Source organism: Antennarius striatus, chromosome 13 (genome assembly GCF_040054535.1).
Source record: "Antennarius striatus isolate MH-2024 chromosome 13, ASM4005453v1, whole genome shotgun sequence".
Taxonomy (NCBI): Eukaryota; Metazoa; Chordata; class Actinopteri; order Lophiiformes; family Antennariidae; genus Antennarius; species Antennarius striatus.
This window is the reverse complement of record NC_090788.1, coordinates 10818743-10841025: the sequence shown is the minus strand read 5'-3', so window position 1 is coordinate 10841025 and position 22283 is coordinate 10818743. Positions and strand designations below refer to the sequence as shown.

At 46.1% G+C, this 22283-nt stretch overlaps 1 protein-coding gene across 1 annotated transcript in view; it reads right to left on the bottom strand.

Annotated features, from left to right (window-relative positions):
- The window catches only part of ephb4a (eph receptor B4a), a 70889-nt gene that overhangs the window by 19433 nt on the left and 29173 nt on the right, over positions 1-22283 (bottom strand). The window contains exons 2-3 of the mRNA XM_068330424.1: positions 10928-10998; positions 2319-2600 (exon numbers count right to left, since the gene is read on the bottom strand). Coding sequence (XP_068186525.1) covers positions 2319-2600; positions 10928-10998 — 353 coding nt within the window. The remainder of the gene's footprint in view (positions 1-2318; positions 2601-10927; positions 10999-22283) is intronic.

The following is a 22283-nucleotide window of genomic DNA, read 5'->3' as shown; positions in this document are numbered from 1 at the left end:
GGGGCTGGCGGTGTATGCCTCCTTACCATTAGCGTAGAACAGATCAATGGTTCTGTTCTTCCGTGTGGGGCAGTCTACACACTGGACCATTGTGGGGAGAGATGAGTCCAGGGTGACGTGGTTAAAGTCACCGGTGATAATGACGAGCGCCTCCGGGTGCCGGGTCCGAAGAGCAGAGGTGGTCCCGCAGATGGTTTCTCATGCAGTCTCAGGGTCCGCCCGTGGAGGGATGTAGACGGCGAGGACAATGACGTGTGAGAATTCACGCGCCAGGTAGTAGGGTCTGATGCTAACAGCTGTTAGCTCCAGATCGCGGTTGCACAGCGTCAATTTCACCGTCACATGTCCCGGATGGCACCATCTATCATTGGTATAGATGATTAATCCACCTCCTTTCTTCTTACCGGCGGTGTTCGTGTCCCGGTCCGCTCGTATGGAGGAGAAGCCGGTTAGTCCGACGTTAGCGTCTGGCACGTCGTCAGTTAGCCACGTCTCTGAGAACACCAACAAGCTGGTCTCCCGGTAGCGCTGTTCAGTCCTGCACAGCGCCGTCAGTTCATCCACCTTGTTCGGTAGCGAGTTCACGTTCCCCATGATGACGGAGGGGACGGAGGGCTTGACTCTCCTTCGGTTAGCGGCTCTAGCCATTAGTCTAGTCCTTTCAACGCGACCCGCTCGGCATCCGTGATATCTCCGTCGGAGCTCAGCGGGGATGAGATTGCGTGTTGCTTGGTCTCCTTTGACCCTCATTGACATCAACTCCTCCCTGGAGTACACTAGCATATTGCTATACATTATCTAAATTTACGTTAAAAAAATACATGCAGAAACCTAGAAAAAAAACGCAAAATTATGCATAAAAAACTCGCTCTGAGCAAAGGAAACTGCAGCCTGCTCGCGAATGTGAGCATGATGTAACTTGCATGATGTAACTTGTTTATTTTTTAGTGTTTCGGATATATATATATATATATATATATATATATATATATATATATATATATATATATATATATATATATATATATATATATATATATTTAAAGTAGCTGCATATTAGATGGTAATGTAAAAGGGACAGAAAAACATTGTTTTAATTATTTGGATTGCAGTACTGCACTTCTTTCCCACAAGTTCTTTTTCCTTGATTGAGCCAAAGCCGTACGTTAGTGATTTATCGTTTCACATGCATAAGGTGGGTGATTTGCAAGAGACAGATTTGATTCAGATGGCCAATACTAGATTCCACACTTGAATGACTTCTTTTGTTGGGGCATCCTTGACCATCAAACTACGATTTCTTTGAAACTCTACAGCCCACAGGCAACACAGGCATAAAAATGGTTGTTTGAAGAAAAATCGCACATAATCTGAATGATATATACTGACAAATTATTTGTGTTGCTTAAATTAGTCAAAAATCAATCTGAAACTCTTTGAATATTTCAGTGTTTCAATTGTTTCAAATATTTTAAAGCAAAAGAGCGGAATATTTCATGACTGCAGCATTACAAAGTTGGGGATGTCTTTAGTGGAAAATCTTTAGATTAAAGGCATCACTGCGAGCTATCTGAAATGGGGAGAGTGATTTTTCTCTCTTATTTTCTAATATTTCATAATCTAAATTACAACTCTAGGCAATAAAAAAGAAAACAGTAAGTGATCAATCGATTACAATAAATGTGGTAATGTTAAATGAGGAAATCTTCCTCAACAGCAAAATCTGATGTCATCCAGGGATTTTCAAAGGCCAAGTGAAATTTTACCAAGGCAAAGCTCTTAAATGCAGGCATTCAATACATTACATGCATTTTGAGACAGGGTCAGATAATTATTAATCGACTCGCAGTTTACAAAAAATCTATTTTTGGTTTTGTTAACAAACTGATGGAAATAAAAGGGAATAACTCAGCTGTGAGAGCAGTAGAGCCTTTAACTGCTGGTGCCCTCAAAACAAAACCATCCAATAACAACTTCCCTCCTCAAACGCTAAAGTGAAGAACCATTTTGGATTTAGTGAGTTTACAGTAAAATGGACCTGGATAAGAGTCACAAAATATGTAAAGAATTTCCCACTAGAGTGGAATGTTTGGGGAACATTGCTAACTTATGGGCAGAGATTAAAGTCATAGATTTTCTACCAGCAGAACTCCCCAAACTCAGAACCATAAGTTTTTGAATCTCAGAAGAAAGCAAGTTGAATGCCGTAACAGATGATGCATGGACATTTGTACTTCATCACTTGACCACCTATGACTATGACTTATGTTGTGTGCTGCAGGCAAGACTTGTATTATGAGGACTTGTATTGTGAGTACCTTGGTGTACGGGTTCTCCATCCAGGGTGGGTAGCTGGACGTGGCCTCGTTGGAGTCTGCCTGGTAGTAGAAGAGATTGAACGTCTCCTTGCAGTTGCGGTGGTTGGTGCTCCTGGACGAACACTCCATCATGGTGAACCGTAGCTCCACGTAAACCTGCGATGCTCCATGTCGCAGGATGAAGCCACTACGCAGCCAGTGGCTGGTTGAACTGTTGATCTGGCAGATCTGATAAATCCTCACGCTGTTCTTCTCCTCATCTAAACCGCTAACTTCCTCCCACTGAGGGCAGACAAGGGAGACACACGATTGTCGAGTTGTAAGTTAAAATGACATTTGAACTAAAAGAACTTTCCTGTGATCCTTTACTGAATTGAATTCTGCTGTAAAAGCTTTCACCAGGACCATCTTCAAGGTCCCATTTATCATAAAAATTACTATTCTTTGCCCTCTACTATAGTGCACCTCTCTGAGGCCCATGGGACAGATGTGGCCTGCGGTGGATTTTATCCAGCCCAAATTTGAATCTGGGTTGATAAATCATTCCTCCTGCTGAGCTGCAACCTAGCTCATGGGAACACAAGTCTCACTTGTCAAACCTAGCACACTACTGCAAACAGCATCTGGGACAAACACAGCGCTCACCCTTAAAGCATGCTTTTACACAAAAATGTAGGAAAACAGAAGGGATATAGGAACAAATTCATGAAGTGGAACCGTTCCGAAGAAATCTACATCTGTAGAGGAGACTATGGAAAAAGAAAAATGACTAAATGTGGTGGGGTTTTCTGACTTCTGAGTCAAAAGCACACATGTTCAACATCGCTGTGTGCTGAAGAGCAGGAACAAGCAGAGAAATTAACATTCGGAGTAGAACTTAATGGATTCACAGAAGTCAAGGCTCTGATACTCAGTTATGTAAATATGCAAATCTTTAAAACTGAGATGCTGATGATGTGAGGATACTTGTCTGAATGAATGACACAGAGCACAGCTTGCATCACTGCCCACCTCATCAACAAAAACCTATGGCTGAATGCATTTTATGAACAAAATATTTACTGCAATATAGATGATTAAAATATCCAATTACTGTCATTTGAGTTTGGAAAAAAAACCCATTATGTAAATACACACACACACACACACACACACACACACACACACACACACACATATATATATACATACATATATACAGGTATATATAATATATCTCAACTTAATGTAAGTTGTTAATATTTTTTTTTAATTCCTCATTCCTTATTAGTCCTTATTGCTTCTCTTCCACCTTTTAATGCACCAACACCGTGTCAAGTTCTTTGTGTGGAAAACCTTACTATACCTGGAAATAAACTATTTTCTGATTCTGATTGTGTAAAACAGGAAAATCTATACAAATATAGATGCCTCAACAGGAATGCTATGAAACAGACACAAATCCTTTTTACACAGACTGCACAATAGTGTCGCAAAGAAGACCCTTGTCTGTTTACACTGAAGAAATCAAGTCTGGTTTAAATTTAAATAGAAGCCTGTGTGTCACAGGGAAAAGAAGTGTGATTTATATACAAAACAGAAGTATCTGTGTCTACGCTGATGTTCACACAGCGCTTTGCGAACAACAAATAACATGACAACAACATAATTTAATGTCCTTGTTACGTGGTGACTGATCTGTCTTTTGCTTTGAGGGTAGGGAGCTCCCTAATTTTGGGCAATCTCTCCAATTTGAAGGTATTTTTGTTTTATTTTCTTCTTTCTTTTTTTAGTTGAATGCTGCTCCTGCTAGCTGCCTTTTGAATCGTGCAACTATGGATCTGTGCTGATGGCTCAAAGGTGAAACATCCATCCATCCATCCATCTTCCACCGCTTATCCGGAATCGGGTCGCGGGGGCAGCAGCTTCAACAGGGAGCCCCAAACTTCCCTTTCCCGGGCCACATCCACCAGCTCTGACTGGGGGATCCCAAGGCGTTCCCAGGCCAGTGTTGAGATATAATCCCTCCACCTGGTCCTGGGTCTGCCCCGAGGTCTCCTCCCAGCTGGACGTGCCAGAAACACCTCCCTAGGGAGGCGTCCCAGAGGCATCCGCACCAGATGCCCAAACCACCTCAACTGACTCCTTTCCACGCGAAGGAGCAGCGGCTCTACTCTGAGCCCCTCGCGAACAGCAGTGTTTCTCACCTTATCTCTAAGGGAGACACCAGCTATCCGCCTGAGAAAGACCATTTCAGCTGCTTGTATCCGCGATCTCGTTCTTTCGGTCATGACCCATCGCTCATGACCATAGGTGAGGGTAGGAACGAAGATTGAACGGTAGATGGAGAGCTTTGCCTCTCGGCTTAGCTCCCTCTTTGTGACAACAGTGCGGTAAAGCGACTGCAATACCGCTCCTGCTGCCCCAATTCTCCGTCCAATCTCACACTCCATTGTTCCCTCACTCGTGAACAGGACCCCAAGATACTTAAACTCCTTCACTTGTGGAAGGACCTCATTCCCCACTCGGAGAAGGCAGTCCACCGGTTTCCTGCTGAGGACCATGGCCTCAGATTTGGAGGTGCTAATCCTCATCCCCGCCGCTTCACACTCGGCTGCAAACCGGACCAGTGAGCGCTGCAGGTCACAGGCTGATGACGCAAACAGGACCACATCATCTGCAAAAAGCAGTGATGCAATCCTCAGGCCACCAAACTATAAAGCCTCCTCACCACGACTACGCCTCGATATCCTGTCCATGAAAATCACAAACAGAATTGGTGATAAAGCGCAGCCCTGGCGAAGGCCAACAGCTACTCGGAACAAGTCCGACTTACTGCCGAGAACCCGAACGCAGCTCTCACTTTGGGCGTACAGGGATTGGATGGCCCTGAGAAGAGGCCCCCTCACTCCATACTCCCGCAGTATTTCCCACAGTATATCCCTGGGGACACGATCATATGCCTTCTCCAAGTCCACAAAACACATGTAGACTGGATGGGCATACTCCCAAGCCCCCTCTAGGATCCCTGTGAGAGTAAAAAGCTGGTCCGTTGTTCCACGACCAGGACGGAACCCACATTGTTCCTCCTCAATCTGAGGCTCGACAATCGGCCGGACCCTCCTTTCCAGCACCTTGGAGTAAACTTTCCCAGGGAGGCTGAGGAGTGTGATGCCCCTGTAATTGGCACACACCCTCTGGTCCCCCTTTTTAAAAAGAGGAACATCGACCATTCAGGTTCAATGCCCCCAGCCTCCACAGGGATGCACGAGAAGCTCCTTCGGAGGTGTGAATTGAGTCCTCCTCCAGACGTTCCCAGTTCACCCGCACTACTCGTTTGGGCTTACCAGGTCTATCCAAAGGTTTCCTCCGCCAACGGACCCAACTCACCACCAGGTGGTGATCAGTTGACAGCTCTGCCCCTCTCTTCACCCGAGTGTCCAAAACACACGGTCGAAGATCAGATGATACGATCACAAGATCAATCATTGACTTTCGACCCAGGGTGCTCTGGTACCAGGTACACTTGTGAGCATCCTTGTGTTCGAACATGGTGTTAGTTATGAACAATCCGTACGAACAATTAGTTATGAACAATTCAAAGGTGAAACAATGGCTGTTAATTTGAGACGTTTTGTCTATACAGAACAGTGAGGTATGATGAAAGTGTAAAGGCCCCACCTTGAAGGTGATGTGAGAGATGTAGGAACATTGACCAGAGACCAAGATGTGTAATGTCAGGTAATTGACACGTCATATATAACATAACCATAGGTATCCATTGCTATTTGAACAATCCTACAGCTGAAGGCTTCAGTTTAACACCAGATACTTTTTCCATCTCAGGCAAATTGAAACAACAGCTTCAATGAAACGACAGCTTCAATCAGCCGAATCGATGAATGTTCTGTATTTTTAAGGTAAGCAGAGCCTTTCCAGTGAAGCAGCTAAGCAGACAGCGGCACCCTGATGAATTAACCCTCAATTAGCATCTTCAGTATCACTGTGTTTCTCCCACTAGTTCATTTTTAAATTCAGTTCCGTTGCCACATCTGATATGTCAGTCAGTCAGTCATCTTCAGATCACCACCGCTGTATCCGCCGCAGCAGGTCACGGGGAGCCGGAGCCTATCTCGGCGGCATAGGGCGTGAGGCGGGGGACACTCCAGGCACGACGCCAGACATACAACCATGCACACACACTCATTCCTACGGGCAATTTGGAATGGCCAATCAACCTGAAGCGCATGCTTTTGGAGGTGGGAGGAAGCCGGAGAACCCGGAGAGAACCCACGCAGACACGGAGAGAGCATGCGAACTCCGGACAGAGCGGGACTTGAACCCGGGTCCGCCGTGTTAAACAAGAGGTCCAGTGACGTTGATAAATCTGTTGATACACAAACACACACAATGTGTGACTCACATTCCACATGTGTAAAAACGTAGCAGTGGGACAACCCTGAGCAATTGCTATTTAAAAATGATAATATCAGAAATTTTAGCCACAAAAAAAAACATTATTTATCTTTCCTATGAACTTTACCTGGTCATCTTCTAAAAATCGCATCAACTTACCTTGAGCGACGGTGTGTTCAGCTTTGTGAAAATTATATACCAGAATTTATAAATGGCAGGTTTGGAAGTTGCCGAAAATATCTACTATAACCTTCTAATGCTGGAAATTGATAGCTGCATATGAAGCTTTTTAAATCATTTTTGATGCAAGAAGCTCTCCCTGTCGCTGCACATTACTATTGACAAGATTATTGTTTAGAATTACTGTTTTCTTTTCATGTTTTGGATAAACTGCTTAAGTTACTGATTGGTGGTCGAACTGCAAAGAAATAGCAGTTGAATAGTTCTATCCAATTCGAGAGATCTCCTTCCCAGCAACCGTCTTCCATTGGAGACATTCGCAAGATGAGTAATTTTGATCATCCATCCATCCATCCATCTTCAACCGCTTATCCGGGGCCGGGTCGCAGGGGAACAGTCTCAGCAGGGATGCCCATACTTCCCTCTCCCCAGACACCTCCTCCAGCTCCTCCAGGCGGAACCAGAGGCGTTCCCAGGCCAGCTGAGAGACATAGTCCCTCCAGCGTGTCGTAGGTCTTCCTTGAGGTCTCCTCTCGGTAGGACATGCCCAGAAAACCTCCCCAGGGAAGTGTCCAGGAGGCATACGAAACAGATGCCCGCGCCACCTCAGCTGGCTCCGCTTGAGATGGAGGAGCAGCGGCTCTATTCCGAGCTCCTCCTTGGTGACTGAGCTCCTCACCCTATCTCTAAGGCTGCGCCCAGCCACTCTACGGAGGAAATTCATTTAAGCCGCTTGTATCTGGGATCTTGTCCTTTCGATCATGCACAAAGCTCATGACCACAGGTGAGAGTAGGAAAGTAGATTGACCAGTAAATTGAGAGCTTCGTCTTGCGACTCAGCTCCTTCTTCACCATGACAGACCTATAAAGCGACTGCATTACTGCAGAGGCTGCACCGATCTGTCAGTCAATCTCACGCTCCATCCTTCCCTCACTCGTGAACAAGGCTCCAAGATACTTACACTCCTCTACTTGGGACAAAGACTCTCCACCGACCTGAAGAGGGCACACCGCCCTTTTCCGGTTGAGAACCATGGCTTCGGTTTTAGAGGTGCTGATCCTCATCCCACTCGCGTCCCACTCAGCTGCAAACCTTCCCAGTGCATGCTGAAGGTCAAGGTTTGATGAGGCCAACAGGACAACATTGACTGCAAAAAGCAGAGATGAAATCCCTTGGTCCCCAAACCGGACTCCCTCCAGATCCAGACTGCACCTAGAAATTGTGTTCATAAAAATTATGAACAGAACCGGTGATAGAGGGCAGCCCTGCTGAAGTCCAACGTGCACCTGGAACAGGTCTGACTTACTGACGGCATTGCGAACCAAGCTCTGGCTTCGGTCATACAGGCCCTTTGCTGAGGGCTGACAGTCCTGCCGCAAACCCCATATTACCGAAGCACTCCCTACAAGATACCATGAGGGACACGATCGAATGCCTTCTCCAGATCCACAAAACACATGTGGACTGGTTGGGAAAACTCCCATGAACCCTCAAGCACCCGATAGAGAGTGCAGAGCTGGTCCAGTGTTCCGCGACCGGGACGAAAACTGCATTGTCCCTCCTGAATCCACGGTTCGACTATAGGTCTAATCCTCCTCTCCAGTACCCTGAAGTAGACTTTCCCCGAGAGGTTGAGGAGTGTGATCCCCTAATAGTTGGAACACACACTCCAGTCCCCCTTTTTGAAAAGAGGGACCCCCGCCCCGGTCTGCCAATCCAGAGGTACTGTCCCCGACTGCCATGCGATGTCTCCTTCGAGAGCTGCCACCTTATCGTGGTGGGGGCGTTTGAGTGCCCGAATGATCCCAGGAGCTATGTTGTCAGGGGCATTATGCTCCTGCTAGGGTCTCCCTTGGCAAACAGGTCCTGGGTGATGGGCCAGACAAAGAACAGTACAAAAACCCCTATGGCAAGAAAAACATCAAGGACCGTGACGTCACCCGGTATGGCGCAACCGGAGCCCCACCCTGGAGCCAGGCCAGGGTGGGGCCCCATTGGGGCTCGTATGCGAGAGCCTGGTGGTCGGGCCTCTGCCCACAGGGCCCGGCCGTGCTCAGCTCGAAAGGACGACGTGGGCCCAACATCCGGTGGACTCACCACCCGCCAAGGAGACCGTAGGGGACGGGTGCAGTGTGGATTGGGTGGCAGTCGTCAGCATGGGGCTCGACGACCCAATCCCCAGACAAAGAGTCTAGCTCTAGGGACATGGAATGTTACCTCACTGGGAGGACAGGAGCCAGAGCTTGTGAGGGAGGTTAATTAAGAGGTACCGACTAGATATAGTTGGGCTCAACTCCACCCACAGCTTAGGTTCTGGAACCCAAACCCTTGAGAGGGGCTGGACTCTCCACTTTTCTGGTGTTGTTCAAGGTGAGAGGCGGTGGGCTGGTGTAGGCTTGCTTGTAGCCCCACAGCTCAGCTGTCATATGATGGAGTTCATCCGGGTGAATGAGACGGTCGCATCCCTGCACATTCGGGTTGGGGACAGGTGTCTCACGGTCTCCAGCCTACGGGCCAAATGGCAGTGCGGATTACCCCCCCTTCTTGGAGTAACTGGGAGGGGTACTGAATAGTGCTCTGACTGGGGACTCCATTGTTCTCCTTGGGAACTTCAACGCTCACATGGGCAATGACAGTGAGACCTGGATTGGGATTATGACTATCATAGACTATGACTATGATTGGGATGAACGTCCTCCCCGATCTGAACATGAGTGGTGTTCTGTTATTGGACCTCTGTGCTAGTCACAGTTTGTCCATAACAAACACCTTGTTCAACCACAGGAATGTCCATAAGTGCACATGGCACCAGGACACCCTAGGTTGGAGATCGATGATCAACTTTGTCGTATCGTCAGACCTCCTAGTGTTGGACACTCAGGTGAAGAGAGGGGGCAGAGCTGTCAACCGATCACCACCTGGTGGTGAGTTTGACAGCTGGCAGAGCAGGGGACCAGACAGACTCGGCAGGCCCAAATGTGTTTTGAGAGTCTGTTGGGAACATTTGGCAGAACCCTCTGTCAGTGAGGTCTTCAACTCCCACTTCTGGGAGAGCTTCTCCCAGATCCCACAGGAGGCTGGTGACATTGAGTCAGAGTGGACCATGATGTCCACCTCCATTGTCGAAGCGGCTGCTCGGAGCTGTGGTCGCAAGGTCTCTGGTGCCTGTCGCGGTGGTAACCCCCGGTGGTGGACACCAGAAGTAAGGGATGCTGTCAAGCTGAAGAAGGAGTCCTATCAAATCTTGTTGAATTGTGGGACTCCGGAGGCAGCTGACAGGTACGGGCAGGCCAGGTGTACTGCAGCTCGAGTAGTCACGGAGGCAAAAACTCAGGTCTGGGAGGAGTTCGTGGAGGCCATGGAGGAAGACTAGCGGTCAGCCTTGAAGAAATTCTGGTAAACCATTTGGCGCCTCAGGAGGGGAAAGCAGTGCACAGCCAACACTGTTTTCAATAGAGGCGGAGAGCTGCTGACCTCAACTGAGAATATTGTCGGGCGGTGGAAAGAATACTTCGAGGATCTCCTCAATCCCACCACCATGTCTTACATAGAGGAAACAGAGGCTGAGGTCTCAGAGGTGGACTCCTTCATCACCCAAGCTGAAATCACCGAGGTGGTTGCCAAACTCCTCGGTGACAAAGCACCGGGGGTGGATGAGATTCGCCCCGAGTACCTCAAGTCTGTGGATGTGCAGGGACTATCATGGTTGACACGTATCTGTAATTTTGATCAATTGCAAAAAATACCTTAGCAACAACCCCTCAGTTGATCTAATTACAAATATGTCTTTTTCTGGCTTCAGCATCTGAAACTGTGGGCTGCCAGGGGCTTCAACTCTGAGGTTGATGGGATGTATCAAAAAGCATCTGCTTCTAATATACTTTGCAGTTTGCATTATTCTGTCAGTTACCTGCCATATAAGGAAACTCCTTTATATCCCATGTAACAAAGGCACAGCTGAAAGCCAAAGATCCCCAGTCATCAGAGGGTCTGTGTTTGTAATAAAGATCATGTTGAAGCTGCGGTTACTCACTTCAGGTCTGGTATTTGGGAAGACAGTCCATTTGAGATCGGCCGTCTCTGTCTTAGTGTTCATCAATACTTCTGTGAGAGAAATAGAAAAGAATATCACTGACAACATGAAATGACAGGTTTGAGACTTTCAGAGAATGCAGAGATGAAATTAAAATTACAGTGAACATACATAGAGCTCTCATGGATCACACTGGGCTTAAGGTGGATGGCGTGGTTCACCAGTGAGTACCTCACCACAAATGTTCCCACTAACCTAAAACCGTTCTTCACAAGTTTGTTTTTAATCCCCTCGACCGTGTCACTCTTGTTCCCAGAGACAGGTCACGCCTGCGGTTGGACTGAACTGGGTCTTCGTTGGAACAAGAGAGGCATGCATTGAAACCCTGACACCGACACGCATACATAAAGCTTCAGATCATACACGTGACAACCTATGATTGGAATAGATTTCGTTTTTGTAATCTTTGGAGAGGCCGGCTGCCAGAGATGACTCTGAGCTGCTCTGCTATGATTCACTGTCTCAATACAATGTGGGACCTGAACTGCATGTTCCCTGCTCCAGCCTTAGCTTAGGGTGAAGGTACGTCTTTTCATTCATCTTTTCTCCCCCAGCTGTCTCTACTGAACCAGTGTGTATACTGATGGGATGAAGGCTCTGTCACAGATCGGTTTGAGCCCTATTTGCTCCCTGAAGAAGCTCATCTCAAGGCTAAGGCAGTTTGGTTTTACCAATAAACAGGATTTAATGTGGCTCTCCTGAGTGCCATGATCAAAGGAGCACCTGCATGAAAATAGATTCTGAAGGAAATGGGTTTCAGTGCAAGTTTATCATCAAGGTTATTAAGATGTTTTGTTAAATTTGGCTTCTGGTATATGACTCAACAGTAAAGACAGGCATCCTATAACCCTATTAATATAAACTGCAAGCACAGAAATATAAAACCTAATCCCTCACTGCATTACAATTGGAAGCATTTCCTAATTTTCTGTCAGGTTTTTATTTTTAACCAATGAAGCTTTATTATGTGCTCTTTACTGGTGGTTTCCTGTTTGACTTATTTTAAGAAAACAGTCACACATTCATTAAAACGATTATTGAAATTATTTTAAACAGAGCAAAATTTGATTAATGGCATTCCTGAAAAACTGGAAAGTGACCCAAAGACTACTTCACTTTAAATGCTCAGAAAGGACAAACTGGTTTTGAATCTGTCTGAAATGTAATTTTTTTTTATTTACAAGATTCACCACTTCTATCTTAACTTAAATAGTGTCAATTTAAAAAATAATAATGGTTAAAATCTTTACAGTGATTATGTTTGTTGAGCAGCTCAGGCTGCATTCAGACTGGCAGCCAAATTCCAATTTGTAGCCCATCCAGATTGAAAGTGGACAGATGTATATAGTTTGAACAGTCACATACCACATAAAATCCCATTTTTGCAGGATGGATTGAAACCAACTTTCAATTGGGACAGATGTGTTTCAGTCTGAACAGCTCCAAACACACCGATCGGTTTGACTGTCCATGGCGTCACGCTACCGATGCAAGACCACGTTACGGTGAGTGGACAATGCCTCCATTCTGATGTTGTTGCTACTACAACCTGTCAGATCAGCAAATATCTGTCCAAACACAGCAAGATTCCATTTTGACACTTTCTAAAAACAGTGTGATCAGTCAGCCCTAAAAATCAGATATGAAAGGAAATCTGATTGGAATCTTGTCTACAGTCTGAATGCAGCCCAAGAGAAGTACATCTTTATGAACACCAAGAGTAATAACAGGACATACATACTGTATAACAAAGGTGTTGTGCCTTTCAGACGTTTTAAACAGGATCTTCCAAACAGATGTTATTGCACTTTAACATATGTGAGATGTTCCTGATGTCCTTTGACTTTTATTGTTCTAAAAAGAATTTATTTGGCTTCTGGAGAGCTGGCTGGAAGTTGTGAGGAAGTTCTGCTAATGTTGTTGGAATTTTTTGACGTGACACACACACACACACACACACACACACAAACACACACACACAGTTCATTTATACAGCTCCAGCTATCCCTACGACCCACCATCAATGGAACGAGCAGTGGAAAATAGATGAATGACTCTATATATATATATATATATATATATATATTTGAAGCCTGAAATGTGGCTAAATGTCAAAAAGTTCTTGGGGGGCCATATATATATATATATATATATATATATATATATATATATATATATATATATATATATATATATATATATATATATATATATATATATATAGCCCCCCAAGAACTTTTTGACATTTTTCCACATTTCAGTCTTCAAACTTAAAGAAAGCTAACTGAAAATTTATTCAACATTTAATATCGTGTTTACAAATAAAAAACTGAAAAGTAGGACGTGCAAATGTCAGACCAAATGCCACACAGATGCACTCTGTCATTGCTTAGTTATTTACTTCAACATTGGATCATTCAGAAGTCATCAGGGAACTTCTGGAGTCGGTTAGCTGAGCTGAGAGAACAGGGGGCCAATTCCTTTGCACATCCTACCCTACATATCTGGGCTTGCGCTAGCCATTCGCCACTTCGCCATAGGCGAAGAAAATTCCAGATTGGCTGCAAGGTTTTTAGACTGTGTAGCCTCAGTGGCGTTCTTATTTTTACATAAAAAAGGCTAAAACTTACAACATTTTCGCTCGCTAGCGCCGCTATTTCCGCTAGCGCCGCTATTTCCGCTAGCGCCGCTATTTCCGCTAGCGCCGCTATTTCCGTTAGTGCCGCTATTTCCGCATGCCGACGGAAATAGCCGAAGTGACCCAAACATTCCCGATCATTAAATATGCACTCGAGTCATGACCTTTCGTCCAATGAAAAAAACAAAATTATTCTATTTTTACAAGCTAAACCCACAAATTGGTGTACGACAAGGTGAGGATGATCGATTGAAAGAAATTAAGAATCCAGTGTTTTATAGTAGATTTTGCGTTAAAATTCTAATTGAACAACAAATGGTGAATGCTGAGAGGGGGTAGGAGTGGTGACAGACCAATCAGAAGGTAAATGAAAGATATTATCAATACTTTTTTGTAGTCTTAGACTTTAATCCCTATGACCGGCAGGAATAACCAGCGATGTATGTATTCACCTCATTTGCTATTTTTCATGCCTTTTTAAATTGAAATGAAAAATCATATTATAGAATTAAAAAAACTAAACTAAACTATGGCATACCAATGGTTTTGGTGGTGGTCAAAGTTAAATGTCTTATAGTCCAAGTAAAACTTACAAGTAAACATTGAGTAATATTTTGTATGTCTGTATCTTCAAATAGTGAATGCAAGTTTTCAATTGTTGAATCTCACATTTATACCTGCATAAGGTAGGATAGAAATAAAGATAGTTAAGCTTGAACTGTTGACTTTAGTGTATTTTTGCAGGTAAACTGAACAGAAGATTTGGCCCTCAGAATGCAGGAAAACAACCCAATTTTCTAAAAAATTTCCCGAGGGAGGCCCCTCGTACCCTCCCTGTTGGGGGTATCCCCCCTACCCCCCCCCGCGACAAAGGGGGGGGGGTCTGTATGTATATACATATACATACAGACACACACACACATGTATATACATCCATCCATCCATCTTCCACCGCTTATCCGTAGTCGGGTCGCGAGGGCAGCAGCTTCAACAGGGAGCCCCAAACTTCCCTTTCCCCGTCCACATCCACCAGCTCTGACTGGGGGATCCCAAGGCGTTCCCAGGCCAGTGTTGGGATATACTGTAATCCCTCCATCTGGTCCTGGGTCTGCCCCGAGGTCTCCTCCCAGCTGGACGTGCCAGAAACACCTCCCTAGGGAGGCGTCCCGGAGGCATCCGCACCAGATGCCCAAACCACCTCAACTGTCTCCTTTCCACGTGAAGCAGCAGCGGATCTACTCTGAGCCCCTCGCAAACAGCAGTGTTTCTCACCCTATCTCTAAGGGAGACAGCAGCTATCCGCCTGAGAAAGCCCATTTCAGCCGCTTGTATCCGCGATCTTGTTCTTCTGGTCATGACCCATCGCTCATGACCATAGGTGAGGGTAGGAATGAAGACTAAACGGTAGATGGAGAGCTTCGCCTCTCAGCTTAGCTCCCTCTTTGTGACAACAGTGCGGTAAAGCGACTGCAATACCGCTCCTGCTGCCCCAATTCTCCGTCCAATCTCAAGCTCCATTGTTCCCTCACTCGTGAAAAGGACCCCAAGATACTTAAACTCCTTCACTTGTGGAAGGACCTCATTCCCCACTCGGAGAAGGCAGTCCACCGGTTTCCTGCTGAGGACCATGGCCTCAGATTTGGAAGTGCTAATCCTCATCTCTGCCGCTTCACACTCGGCTGCAAACCGGACCAGTGAGTGCTGCAGGTCACAGGCTGATGACGCAAACAGGACCACATCATCTGCAAAAAGCAGCGATGCAATCCTCAAGCCACCAAACTGTAAAGCCTCCTCACCACGACTACGCCTCGATATCCTGTCCATGAAAATCACATACAGAATTGGTGATAAAGCGCAGCCCTGGCGAAGGCCAACAGCTACTCGGAACAAGTCCAACTTACTGTCGAGAACCCGAACGCAACAGTGTCCCATCTTTGCTGTATACAGCTTGGATGGTCCCCCATTTCCCCCTCCTGAGGTGTCGGACAGTCCTCCAGAACCACTTTGGTGCCGTCCGATAGTCCTCCGTGGCCTCTCCAAACTCCAACCACACCCTCTGTTTGCCTCCATCACAGCCGAGGCTGCAGTCTTTTTGGCCTGTCGGTACCCTGCAACTGCTTCAGGAGTCCCCAGGGACGACATGCCCCTGAAGGCCTCCTTCTTCAGTCGGACGGCTTCCCTGACCACCAGGGTCGACCACAGTGTTCGAGGGTTACGCCCTTTGAGGCACCCAAGACCTTGAAACCACAGCTCTCAGCTGCAGCTTCAGCGATGGAAGCTTTGAACATCGACCATTCAGGTTCAATGCCCCCAGCCTCCACAGGGGTGCACGAGAAGCTCCTTCGGAAGTGTGAGTTGAAGGCCTCGCTGACCGAGTCCTCCTCCAGACGTTCCCAGTTCACCCGCACTACTCGTTTGGGCTTACCAGGTCTATCCAAAGGTTTCCTCCGCCAACAGACCCAACTCAACACCAGATGGTGATCAATTGACAGCTCTGCCCCTCTCTTCACCCGAGTGACCAAAACACACGGTCGAAGGTCAGATGATACGATCACAAGATCAATCATTGACCTCTGACCCAGGGTGCTCTGGTACCAAGTACACTTGTGAGCATCCTTGTGTTCGAACATGGTGTTTGTTATGAACAATCCCTGACTAGCACAGAAGTCCAACAACATACCACCGCTCGGGTTTAGATCAGGGAGGCCATTTCTCCCAATCACGCCCCTCCAAGTGTCTCCATCATTGCCGACGTGTACATTGAAGTCCCCGAGGAGAACAATGGAGTCCCCTGCAGGGATCCCTTCAAGGACCCCATTTAGGGACCCCAAGAAGGCCGAATACTCTGAACTGATATTTGGTGCATATGCACAAATAACAGTCAGAGTTACCTTAAGTCACAGCCTTAAGGCACAGGGAAGCGACCCTCTCATTCATCGGGGTAAACTCCAACACAGCGGCGCTCAGCCGGGGGCTTGTGAGTATCCCCACACCCACCCTGCACCTCACGCCTGACGCAACTCCGGAGTAAAACAAGGTGGATCCAGGAGTTTCCAGAAACGAGGCTATGCGTGGAGGTAAGCCCCGCCAGATTCAACTGGTAGCGCTCCACCTCCAACACAAGATCCGGCTCCTTCCCCGCCAGTGAGGTGACATTCCACGTCCCCAAAGCCAGCTTCTGCCGCCTGGGTCTGGTCCGTCGTGACCCCCTGTTGTCACTGCCACCCATATGGCAGCGCACCTGACCCCATCGGTCTGCCCTGCAGGTGGTGGGTCCACAGGATGAAAACAAACACACAGACACACACATATATATATATATATATATATATATATATATATATATATATATATATATATATATATATTATGTGTGTCTGTGTGTTTGTTTTCATCTATATATATATTTTTTTTTCATATATATATATATATATATATATATATATGCAGTATTTTCCACACTATGAGGCGCAACGGATTATAAGGCGCACACAATAAAAATAAATAAAATTTATTTGACCAACTGCAGCGGCTGTAGTTGCGCAATCCGTCCAGTAGATAGAGCCGCGCTGCTCAGGCAGTAATGATTGCATTCATGACTTCCTGACTACCTTTGAATGGCCCCTATTGTTATGTCAATAAGCCATTCTGAGCCTCATCAAGGAAACCTGATCACTTGATCACTTTGCAATCTTTGAAAGAAGTCAACACACATATTAAAAAACTTGACATTAAAAAGTGGTTAAATTCATTACGAGTGCAGTCAGTGCGAACAGAGCGGATTATTTCCTGATCTGAAATTCGAAGCAGATATTTAAGCTCCGACATTCGTATTTGTTTATTAATTAAATATCATTTTGATCGATCGGTAGTCCAGTCGGAGGTGAGGTGCAGCTATTTGCTGCTGTGTGTCCTAAACAATTTTTTAACTAGTTTTTGATGTCAGGCTGCTAATTTACTGTCAAATGTGATGCTGTTTTACGCCTAGAACTGACTTTAACGTCGGTGTCTCACCGCCGTGAATCTCAAAGCACGTCGCTGCAGACAATACACAAGCCTGAATGCGCCCCTCCACCGCCCGCCCAGAGATATCAACTACATTTGTAAATCAATGCAGCACGCCCGTTGGCACCTTTGTCTAGCAGTGACTCTGCTCTTGGAATTTCAGAAAAGGCTGGAAGTTCAGCTTTGAGGGTCTTTCATTCACCTTTATGCCAGGGTCTCCGTGTGTTTCCACAGACTAATAGAATGGACCGTCACTAGATTCCAGCACAATGGCATTTTTAAGACCAATTAAGTTTAAAGTGGGTTATTTCCGACGCCAAATAGTTAGGAAATACTGAGATCAGTCAATCAGTCAAACTTTATTAATAGAATTGTTGAAAGTTTCTTATGTTTTGCTACGTAATCACCAGTGTTCCTACAGTCTGCTCTACCGTCTGAGAGCAGCTCAGTCAGAGCCGGGACTTCGGTGACGCCCCTTGACTACCGTTGTTAGGGGGCGTGGGCCCGAGTGCCTTGTGAGGGTGCTCCTCTGGTGCGGCATGACTGGCGGCCAGACTGCCGGCTTGTTTTCAGCGATCATGTTTTTAACCAATATTAATATGAATTTTAATCCATATATAAGACCCACCGGATTATTAGGCGCACTATGGGTTTATGAGAAAATTTTAGGCTTTTAGGTGCGCCTTCTAGGCGCGCCTTATAGTGCAGAAAATACGGTATATACACACACACACACACACACACACACACACACACACACACACACACACACATAACAAAAATGTCCCTCTTACCCTTGTGGGGTGGTATCTGTGTGTCATCCTCAAGCTCGGGTCCTCTACCAGAGGCCTGGGAGTCTGAGGGTTAGGCGCAGTATCTTAGCTGTTCCTAGGACTGCGCTCTTCTGGACTGAGGCTTCAGATGTTGTTCCAGGAATCTGATGGAGCCACTCTTCCAGTTTGGGGGTCACTGCCCCAAGTGCTCCTACTACCACGGGGACCACACTAACCTTGACCTTCCACATCTATTCCAGCTGTTCTTTCAACCCTTGATATTTCTAAATCTTTTCATGTTCCTTCTTCCTGATGTTGGCGTCAGCTGGAATCGCCACATCTATCAACACTGCTCTCTTCTGCTCTTTGTCCATCACCACTATGTCCAGTTTGTTAGCCAGCAGCTGTTTGTCGGTCTGGAAGCTGAAGTCCCACAGGATCTTAGCCTTGCCGTTCTCAACCACCTTCGGTGGTATGTCCCATTGGGATTTGGGTACTTCTAGTCCATACTGGGTACAGATGTTCCTGTACACTATCACAGCTACTTGGTTGTGCCTTTCCATGTATGCTGAGCTGGCAAGCATCTTACACCCTGCTACCACATGCTGGACTGACTCTGGGGCTTCTTTACATAGCCTGCACCTTGGGTCAGATCTACTGTGGTAGATATTGGCCTCTATTGCCCTTGTACTTAGGGCCTGTTCTTGTGCTGCCATGATCAGTGCCTCTGTGCAGTCTATCAGTCCAGCTTTATTCAGCCATTGGTAGGTCTTCTTGATATCAGCCACTTCCTCTATCTGACGGTGGTACATGCCGTGTAGGGGCTTGTCCCTCCATGTTTTCTCCTCCTCCTCCTCTTCCTCCTCAGGTTTCTGCTGTCTAAGGCATTCACTGAGCAGTTAATGTGTTGGGGCCATCTTCCTGATGTACTCTTGGATTTTTGATGTCTCAACCTGGACAGTGGCCCTGATGCTCACTAGTCCTTGGCCTCCCTCTTTCCGCTTAGTGTACAGCCTCAGGATGCTGGACTTGGGGTGAAACCCTCCATGCATGGTGAGGAGCTTTCTCGTCTTGATGTCTGTGGCTTCTATCTCCTCCTTTGGCCAGCTTATGATCCCAGCGGGGTATCTGATGACAGGGAGTGCATACATGTTGATGGCTCGAATCTTGTTCTTGCCATTCAGCTGACTTCTCAGGACTTGCTCTGGACTCTGGAGGCATTTGGCTGTGGATGACTTCCTTGCGGCCTCCTCATGGTTGCCATTAGCTTGTGGGATTCCAAGGTATTTGTAGCTGTCCTTGATGTCTTCTATCCTGCCCCCTGGTAGGTCAACCCCTTCAGTTCTGATCATCTTGCCTCTTCTTGATACCATCCGGCCACATTTGTCTAATCCGAATGACATCCCTATGTCGTCGCTGTAGATCCTGGTGGTGTAGATCAGTGAGTCAATTTCTCGCTTATTCCTGGCATACAGCTTGATGTCATCCATGTAGAGGAGATGGCTGATTGTTGTCCCACTTCGGAATCGGTATCCGTAGCCGCTCTTTGTGATGATGTGACTGAGGGGGTTCAGGCCTATGCAGAACAGCAGTGGTGATAGTGCATCCCCTTGGTATATGCCGCACTTGATGTTAACTTGGGCAATTGACTAGGAGTTAGTCTCCATGGTTGTCTTCCACTTCCCCATTGAGTTCTTGATGAAGGCTCTTAGTGTCCTGTTGATCTTATACAGTTCCAGACATTCCAGTATCCACGTGTGTGGCATTGAGTCGTAGGCTTTCTGGTAATCTATCCAGGTGGTGCACAAGTTGGTCTGCCTATTCTTACAGTCTCTGTGTACTGCTCTGTCCACCAGTAGCTGGTGCTTGGCTCCCCTGGTGTTACTACCAACTCCTTTCTGTGCCCCGCTCATATATTGATCCATGTGCCTACTCATCTTAGCCGCCATGATGCCTGACAGGAGCTTCCATGTTGTACTGAGACAGGTTATTGGCCGGTAGTTGGACGGGGAAGATTCCTTCTGTGGGTCTTTCATGATCAGGACTGTCCTGCCTTCAGTCAACCATTCTGGGTGCGTCCCATCCCTTAGCAGCTGGTTCATCTGTGCTGCTAGACGCTCATGGAGTGCTGTCAGCTTCTTTAGCCAGTATGTATGGATCATATCCGGGCCCGGTGCTGACCAACTCTTGTTGCTGTACTGTGGATCAGCTTGTTGGTCTCAGTTATGTTCCCTGTGGGGATGGTTCTTATTGCAGCATTCACATCTTCTAGCAGATCTTCTGAAGGTACTTGACAACTTAGCTTCGGTATTTGTCGGAGGCTCCAGGTTTCCATTTGGGTCACGATCTTCCTTCTCAGGTCAGCAGCTCTTGTATTGAGGCTGTGTATTTCTCGTGGGGCTTGGTACCCAATCTCGGATTGTGGGGGTGGTGATATCCCCCCACTGACCTGGCGTCCTGGCTCCCCCTTGCCGTAGCATTGTTGTAGTACTTCATCGATTTCTAGTTGTGACAGCAGTTTTCGGTTACGGATGTTGGAACACTGGGCTAACAGCGGTTTCTTTGTTAGCCTTGATTGTGGGTTTTGAAGCATCCATTGATCTCACATCCGCCCCATATATCCCCTCTCTCTGGGATTACTCGTGTAGTAGCATTCCAACAACCATATATATTATATATATATATATATATATATATATATATATATATATATATATATATATATATATATATAAAGGAGATACTGCTGGGGTCTCCTTTTGCACTGTGCACACATTTTGCACAACACCAACGCTGGTAGTACTTCACAGAAATAAATGCAACACCTACAGTCACTAATCTCTGTGATCTTCTGTAAGGTGTGAGGCAATCATATTTAACACCAGCCCACATTGCAATGAAATACATCTCAAGGCACATATAAACCAGTGTGATATAAGGCACAGTCTGCCTCACGCTTCCTCCAGAGACGACAAGCTGGACTCGCAGCTTTTAACAGACGGATGCCACTAATGGACGTTTAACTGCAGTGAATTCTGTGTGGTCTATTCAGCTCAATAAATGTGACTTTGGTTCTGACATAGCTGCACAGCACTTGACCCCTAAAATGGAACATGCATGATGCTTGGACAAACTAAGCACATTGTTTATGCTATCAGTGTTGTTTTTGTGCCAAATGGAGATATTAACTTTCTACTTCAGCCTCACTTGTAATGAACTAACATCCCACATTCTACGAGGAAATATTAAGAGGATGAATTAACACGATAATGCAGTAAAACCACATATTGCTTTGATAAGTGTGTATTAAAAAACTATCCCTGCTGCTTTCCACCCTTTAGATTAGGAACATGATTAACTGTTGCACAATTTAATACAAAAAAACAAACAGTCATAGAACACACACTTAAAAAGAGTTGCTGTCATCTATAAATATCTGATTCTTTATCTCATTTTCCCATAATGATTTCAATGATTGCCCAATCACACTCCTGCTAATTGAATTAATTTCAACACGCTCACACACACACACACACACACACACACACACACACACACACACACACACACACACACACACACACACACACACACACACACACACACACACACACACACACACACACACACACACACAATGCCTTGCATCAAGATCTACCTGAATCCCATCACATGCTGTCTGTATGAAATAAATTATTTCACATGGCTAATTGTCCAGGCTGCACATACAGCAGGTTCATCACTCCATCACACCAAGAGGTGAATTTGAGTTCTAATTAGAGACTCCTCAACCCTGTATACCACACATCATCACATGTAGAAATGCTTCTCACCCTCCACCAATTCAAAACTGCAGAGTCTCACCGGCTTAATAACAGCA